This window comes from Syngnathoides biaculeatus, chromosome 15, assembly GCF_019802595.1.
Source record: "Syngnathoides biaculeatus isolate LvHL_M chromosome 15, ASM1980259v1, whole genome shotgun sequence".
Lineage (NCBI taxonomy): Eukaryota > Metazoa > Chordata > Actinopteri > Syngnathiformes > Syngnathidae > Syngnathoides > Syngnathoides biaculeatus.
In genome coordinates this window covers 17772488-17779877 of record NC_084654.1, presented here as the reverse complement: position 1 = coordinate 17779877, position 7390 = coordinate 17772488, and the positions used below count along the sequence as shown (strand labels likewise).

Genomic DNA, 7390 nt, shown 5'->3' with positions numbered 1-7390 from the left:
CCTGGTTCAATCCCAGACTCGCCTGTGTGGCGTTTGCATGTTCTCCCCGTGCCTGCGTGGGTTTCCTCCGGGCCCTCCGGTTTCCTCCCACATCCCAAAAACATGCAACTTTAATTGGGCACTCTAAATTGCCCCAAGGTGTGATTGTGAGTGCGACTCTTTGTCTATATGTGCCCTCCAATTGGCTGGCAACCAGTTGAGGGTGTACCTCGCCTCCTGCCACTTGACAGCCCCGTGACCCTCATGAGGATAAGCGGTAAAGAAAGCGGATGGATGGGTGGATATACTAGTATGCAAATCTAAAACCAAAGAAAATGGTGAAGGTGGCAATCTTCAAAGTATGTGGTAGCAATGTTCTGTTTGGTCATATGTGATTGTCATTTTTATGGCTTTATTAATAGCACAAGAAAAATATATGAATGGCTCTAAAAATCACAAACTAATTTTGGAAAAAAATATGCGCATCAAATGTGATACAATATACAGTGTTATTATCTTGGGATTGCATGGAACCGTCCACTATTCATTTTGATTAATAGCAGATAGAAAAAAAAAAAAAGAAATATCTGTTGTAAAATTTTGTAAATTATTTAACAAAAAAAAAAAGAATGAATGAACATGTGATGCAATGAAATCCAATCACTGTTAACCAAATAGGGAATTGGATCGTGTTATTGATACACTGAGCTCCATCACGATAATATAGAAATGGGCCACAACAGCAATAGCAGACAAAAAGTACCATTGTCGGAAAATAGATATTTATTTTTTATATAAAAAATACAATATGATACAAAATATACAGTTGAACCATTTTGCCTGTATAAAAAAATGTGTAAGCAATTCATTGTCGGTGTATTGATAAAGACAGCCAAGTTCGCTTCAAGCCATGCTCAGTTTGTTCTTCAGAGACAAGTACTGTAGGCGAGATGAAAAACACAGGACAACAATTCAACTCAGCAAGCATCTAAACCAGTGAGTGGTTCTCAAATTCTTAACACTTGTATACAGTGAACACCAACAATTTGCCGCATCTCTGATTTTTTTATTTTTAAACCCCATGTTTCATTATTTGATAAAAATGCCATACCTATTTTCTGTTTGGTGAAGTATTGGTTTGGTGCCATTTTGTGGGATGGAGTTGCAAAGGAAACAACTTGTAGTGATTCGAGCGCTTCAATTACACAAAAGTAGATCTTTGCTGCTCTCTTTTGGCATTTGCAGGCAATTAACAAGCCCTTTTGGAAGTCAATTGCAAATTTTCCCTGCAAATAGCGTTCACTGTATTCAATTAAATGAACTTTTATAACATACTGTCTTTCATTGGTATGCATCTGTATGGAATACACAAACTAACGTTAAAGAACATAACATATGACGTGTATAGGTGTATATATCATTTTCAAACCAATTACACAATTGAAAATTTGCCCTTGGCACCGATGCATTCCATTCCAGTTATTTTCACGGAAAGAAGTATGAATATATTCCACTGTACAACAGTGAATACAAACTGAACCTTGTGTGAAAAAAAGGCCGCTGGGGGTCATTAAATAAATAACCCGGCTGACTTACTGAGGCACCATAAATGTCACCGTAGTAAATCTCCAGCGTCGGCCTCGTGGTGGAGTGCCAGCGCTGATTAAACGAAGGGAAATACTATATCAGAGGCTCACCTTTTTCCTGCTGTCAATGGCCTGCTGCAGCCACAGCAGCTCCATGGTCAGGGCGTCTCTTTGGCAACGGAGGGCCTCGGGATCAGGGGGCACCTCTTGGGCCGAGCAGTACCGTAGCAGACCTGGACGAGGAAAAGTCACGAGAGGAAGAGCATAAAATGTGCAAATGAGCAAAGGTGGGATATAAGCAAATACAAATATTTTCTGACTGTATTTACCGTAATTTCCAGCCTATAGGCCGCAACTTTTTTCACACGCTTTCAACGCTGCGGTTTATGCGCCTAATTTGTGCATTTTTTCTAACGGCTGCAAGGGGCCACTCGAGCAGAAAAGGTAAGACTGAGACCGGTGGAATATATGTGCCGAGGAAGTGACTTTTACCGGTCCGGTGTGACGTCTGAGTGCTCCCGGTGCTGAAAAGTCTCCTAGTGATGAATGTGCATCCGCGTATATTTTGTAAACTTCCGGCCAGTTTGAAACATCCCCATCCACGCTTCAACATGTGCCATTCGACAACTTGTCACCGAGTGTTCATGTTCGCTATGGACGTCTCAAAGACAAACACAGCGAATGTACATATATGTGGGTATCTTTTTGTCAACTTTTGTTTTGAGGTTGGGTTAGGATATAACATATGTTAGCTACCTCAATGTAGAAGAAGGGGAACTATGAGACCGGGGGATTTCCCAGTAAGCGTCTACTACGTACCCAGAGTTCCCCTGTTAGTAACACATGCGCTTTAATCACAAGGAGACTTTTCAGCACGGGGGAGCCCTCAGACCGTCACACCGGCCCTGTTCGCGCTGCGCTCGCGTGTAACTGCCGCGTCTCAGTAATTTTTACCGGTATGTTTTTTTTTTTTTTAACCGGGATAGCGTGGCGCTAGTGTTAAACTCTCTGTGTACCGTATTTCTTTGTAAATATCTCGTTTTTCAATGCGGGTTTCAATGTGGGCACTTGCGGCTTATACACAGGTGCAGCTTATGTATGTACCAAATGGTATTTTCTTTACAAATGTACCGGGTGAGGCTTATTTCCAGGTGCGCTCTATAGACCGGGAATTACGGTAAATAGATTTTTAGATAAATGATTTAAATGATTTTTTTTCACCATTGTTCTTAATTTTTGAAAACATCACTTTCTACTCCTGACTTTTGTTTGGGATTGTGCAGTCAGAGGTATACCTCAAAATGTTGCTATTTTTTAATTTCTTTTACAAAAATCAAAATGAACTTGATGTGGATGTCACACAAAGATGATTGGTGATGACCTTTATGGGGAAGACTGTCCATGCTAGTCCAGATGGAGGTGGAGTCCATGGTGCTCTCCAAAACCTCATCAGAGCTCAGGTTTTGACCTGCTTCGAGAACGCTACTGCTTTGTTGTTCAACTCCTGAGCCGTCTTTTTGCGCTTCTATTGTATTCAGACGGTCACCTCCTCCTTTTCCTTCAGACAATGGACCTGCATCTGCCACTGCTGCGTTTTGTGAGCAGGCGCCGGCATGTGGTCCTGGACACTTCTTGGGTAGGGGACCATCCTGGTGGAAAAAAAAAAGGCATGAGAAAGGTACAAGACTGTGGATAAATCAGGTTTTATTACCGGTAGAAAGACTTGCCGTGTCTGTGAAGTGGGGGGTGGGTATGATGGTGTCCCTCCACCCCAAGTGGGTCAAAGTGCCGTCAATCTCTTTGACGACCTCCTCAAAGTCCACTTGTGCACGCCGTACCGCTGCCCTCACCAGAGCTCCACGTGCTCGTGCCTGCAAAGAATCCAGACGACTGAAGATCTTAGAAACGTACAATGATGCCCTTGAGATACAAGTTGAATGTGTTCCAGGACCAGGCTCGTGACTGAAATAACATCTCAAATCATCTTTCCCCATTGAAATGGAAAAAAAAAATGATATTCATCAATTCCAGCCTACAGGTAGAATGGGGAAAATAATGTCATTTCAATTTATAAAAACAGTAATTACATAATAGAATTTCTACCAGCTCAGGGTGTAGTTTCCTTTTTTTCCCCCCGAAGTTAGCTGACATAGACTCCAGCACTCCCGCAACCCTTGTTAAGATAAGCGGCTTGGGAAATTAATCGAATTAAAACAGACGGAAACATTTTACGTCACACTTCATCAAATGAAAAGTGTTTATGTTGCTGCCCCTTTTGGCCTCGTGGGGGCAGTATAAGAACAGTAGGTTATAAGGATGTACTGGACATCAGGAAGTCAGCAACCTTTTTGAAACTGAATTACGAGTTGCTTGAGCACTAAATAATACGAAGGGCTAAAAGTTACAGACACTTCTGAAACGGGAGATGTGCTCAAATTACCTTCAATTATGTATCATTAATTATTTCGAAGATACTGACATTTTAATGGCTTCTCCCAATAACTTTAAAGTAATTTAACAAGGTAGGAAACAAATGAGTCGCGATATGCTTCACATCTTGAGTGGGAACCCTAGCTTTCACCCCATTATTTTGCGTAATCATCACATCTTTAGCACAACTAACCACGAACTCTACTCAAAATGTACACACGAAACCAATGCTAACAGCTAGCGTCGTTCTCAGTTTTCCACAACCGCACTGCATAATTTCGCCAAAAAGTAATATCACAATCACCGCGGCCGTAAACAACCTTTATCGTTTCACAGTGCGTGATCAGATGAATTAGCAATTAGGTCATAACCTGCAAAAGGGTGATCATTTTGTCCAAGTCACGCCTGTCCATCACTATGGTTACGTTGTCAGAGAGAAGCGGGAGCTTTGCGTTTACTTCCTGTGTCACGTTTGGAAAATCAAGTGTTATGTTAGAATTGTAACCTTATGCTTTCGCCCTTTTGGGATTACTTTTGTTTTAACCTTCCTTAGAAAAAAAATGTAAACAGTCTGAGATGAAACAATGTCAAAGATAAAACTAGAGTTGCTCCAAGTGTGGGTAAAATTTTATTTTGCAAAACGTGAACCGGAAACGAGAAATTGTTTGCACCTTCAGTTAGCCATGGCTGCTCTCCTGCTCCCCCAAAAGTTTTACCTACAAAGTAACTCGAGAAAATGAGCGCGTCTTCGAACCAGAGGACTTTGTTTCAGACATGGGGTGCATCCGCCCCCCCAAACAACGTTGTTCGGCCTCAGAAAGAAGGGAAGAAAACCGCTGGACGGCGCAAAGCGACCCAAAGCGCCACAGTTCGGAGACCTTCAGCTCCTAATTCACTGTGGCCTGAGCTCGGCTCTTCTGAACCACCGGACGCTCCCACAGAGAAAGGTCATCCAACACAAACCCCTAAACCTGATGCTTATGAAGAGGAAGACGACGACCTCATGGTGATCGCTGTCACTGAAGCCGAATCGAACCTCCAACATGATAATGGCAGCTCATTTCAAAAGGGGAGACCCATGTCTCCCACTCCTTCACCGGGGACGATCACTTATCCAGACTTCCCTGGTTTTGACAGCTCCTCTGCGGCAGTGTGGATTTATCCCACCAACTATCCACTCCGGGAGTACCAGCTCAACATATCGAAGGCTGCCTTGTTTCAAAACACACTAGTGTGCCTCCCCACAGGTCTGGGCAAGACGTTCATCGCTGCAGTTGTCATGTACAACTTCTATCGTTGGTATCCGTCCGGGAAAATCGTGTTCATGGCCCCCACCAAGCCGCTCGTGGCGCAGCAGATTGAGGCCTGCTACAAAGTGATGGGCATTCCTCAGGGCCACATGGCTGAACTGACTGGTACAGTAATCCTCACCACATTTGTGCTTCTCATTTTTATGCTTTTTATGAAACAAACCCCGGAGTTGCCAAAGACCTGTCTAAATAGGATTTGATATCAAGGAAGTATGATGAAGTGATGCATCTCAGCGGAGCGAGATGCTTTAAATGTCCAGGAGAATCTTAGTTTATCCATCCATCCATTTTCTTTCCTGCTTATCCTCACAAGGGTCACGGGGGGTGGTGAAGCCTAACCCAGCTGTCACCGGGCAGGAGGCGGGGTACACCCTGAACTGGTTGCCAGCCAATCACAGGGCTCATAGAGACAAACAGCCGCACTCACAATCACACCTAGGGGCTATTTAGAGTGTCCAATTAATGTTGCATGTTTTTGGGATGTAGGAGGAAAACCGGAGTGCACGGAGAAAACCCACGAATGCGTGGGGAGAACATGCAAACGCCACAGAGGCAGGGCCGGGATCAAACCCAGGACCTCAGAACTGTGAGGCCAACGCTTTCCAGCTGATTCACCGTGCCACTGGAATCTTAGTTTAGCCTGGGTTATTGCAGAAGTTATGGACAATATTCACGTGTATGTACATGCAGGGCATTAAAAAAAAGAAGAATCTGTAAACCATTTATTTTCAAAGAAAATGAGTTGTGATTATAGTTTGAGTCATATTGACTGTTTAAACTAGGGATTCGCAAACTTTCTCAAACCTACAGGGGTGAACTTTTCCCAAGAACCCATTCATAATTTAAATCTGAATTATAAATACTAAAAGTAGTATGTAGTTACTATATACCATTACAAGTGTGTGTAGATACACACACACATGCAATAGTCATATTTGATCAGTTTAATCTGTTTTTGTTTAAATCTTTATTCATTCCTAGTCAGAAATGTTGCGCCCCACTCAATTCATGGGTAAAGTGATGGATGAAAGGATGAGAGATTTACATGATACGTCGCAATCATATAAGAACTTTTAAATGGTCCAGAGCTAAGGGAGAGAGGGATAATCGGTTTAGTATGTTTTATTGGTGCACCCGTCATGAGATTTAAATAAAAAAACCCATGACATTCTATTGCAAATTATTCTGCCAAATTACATCTTGGAGACACATGAAGATCCTGTATCTATTAATATAGGGAAATCTAAACGTCATAGAGGGGTCATGCATCAATTACACCATTTTTTTTGTTTGTGGCAGGGCTTCGTCCCCTATTACCCTCATTTGTAATGATAGCGATATAATTGACTCCTCCGTGGATATTGCGCAATCCGCGTCACTGACCAATCAGAGGCCAGAGATCTGCATAAACCAAAGCCCGTTTTTGCTCCCGCCATTTTCTCAGACAACATTGCGTGGTCCAGTATAGGTTTAGTTAGCGTTTTCTCGCGTATTTTGGTTATTTAACAAAAAATATGGTTAAGAGGTGTAGTCACAGACTTTGTAATAGTGACGACAGGTATCCTGAAAGGCTAGTTGGTGGAGTTCGATTCGTACCCTTTCCAAAACCGAAGACCCAGTACGAAAAATGCCTTCGATGGATCAAACTTTGTGGAAGACCGAATCATCAACTAAATCAATCTAATACCAACCGGAACACATATGTTTGCATGAAGGTATGCCCTAAATTTCATTTTTAATACACGTCTCGTATAAATGAATGAGACGTTCTCCGCTAGCATAACACTGCTACGTGTGAACGATTGACACACTTATTCTTTGTTGAGCGATATTTAGCGATGATCGGACTGCACAAACGTATCGATTTCTTGCTGGCTCGCGGCCGAAAGTTAACCAGACTGTGTTTGCACGAAGATATGCCCTAAATTTGATTTTTAATACACGTCTCGTATAAATGAATGAGACGTTCTCCGCTAGCATAACATTGCTACGTGTGAATGATTGAATGAAATCAGAAGCATGGCGTCTCTCTCAGTTAAGAATGTATTGTATTTAGAATCTATAATATATCGTTAATTTGAATGA

General features: G+C 42.4%; 2 protein-coding genes across 7 annotated transcripts in view; one reads left to right on the top strand and one right to left on the bottom strand.

Annotated features, from left to right (window-relative positions):
- Positions 1-740: 740 nt before the first annotated feature.
- Positions 741-4631, bottom strand: iqcc (IQ motif containing C). Of its 2 annotated transcripts, none has more exons than XM_061843223.1 (5): positions 3669-3996; positions 3293-3436; positions 2947-3214; positions 1677-1798; positions 741-918 (listed from the first exon to the last, which is right to left on the bottom strand). In XM_061843223.1, the coding sequence occupies exons 1-5, from the start codon at positions 3714-3716 to the stop codon at positions 883-885; spliced, it is 618 nt and encodes a 205-aa protein (XP_061699207.1). In that variant the 5' UTR covers positions 3717-3996; the 3' UTR covers positions 741-882. The 2 variants fall into 2 exon arrangements, with proteins under 2 accessions (XP_061699207.1, XP_061699208.1); XM_061843224.1 differs by lacking the exon at positions 3669-3996 and adding an exon at positions 4367-4631 and having other exon boundaries at positions 746-918.
- A 35-nt stretch (positions 4632-4666) lies between these two features.
- fancm (FA complementation group M) overlaps positions 4667-7390 on the top strand; it is a 66202-nt gene continuing 63478 nt past the window's right edge. For all 5 annotated transcript variants that reach the window (XM_061843208.1, XM_061843211.1, XM_061843209.1 and 2 more), the window contains exon 1: positions 4667-5410. In XM_061843208.1, the coding sequence (XP_061699192.1) occupies positions 4732-5410 (679 nt within the window). In that variant the 5' untranslated portion in view covers positions 4667-4731. The remainder of the gene's footprint in view (positions 5411-7390) is intronic.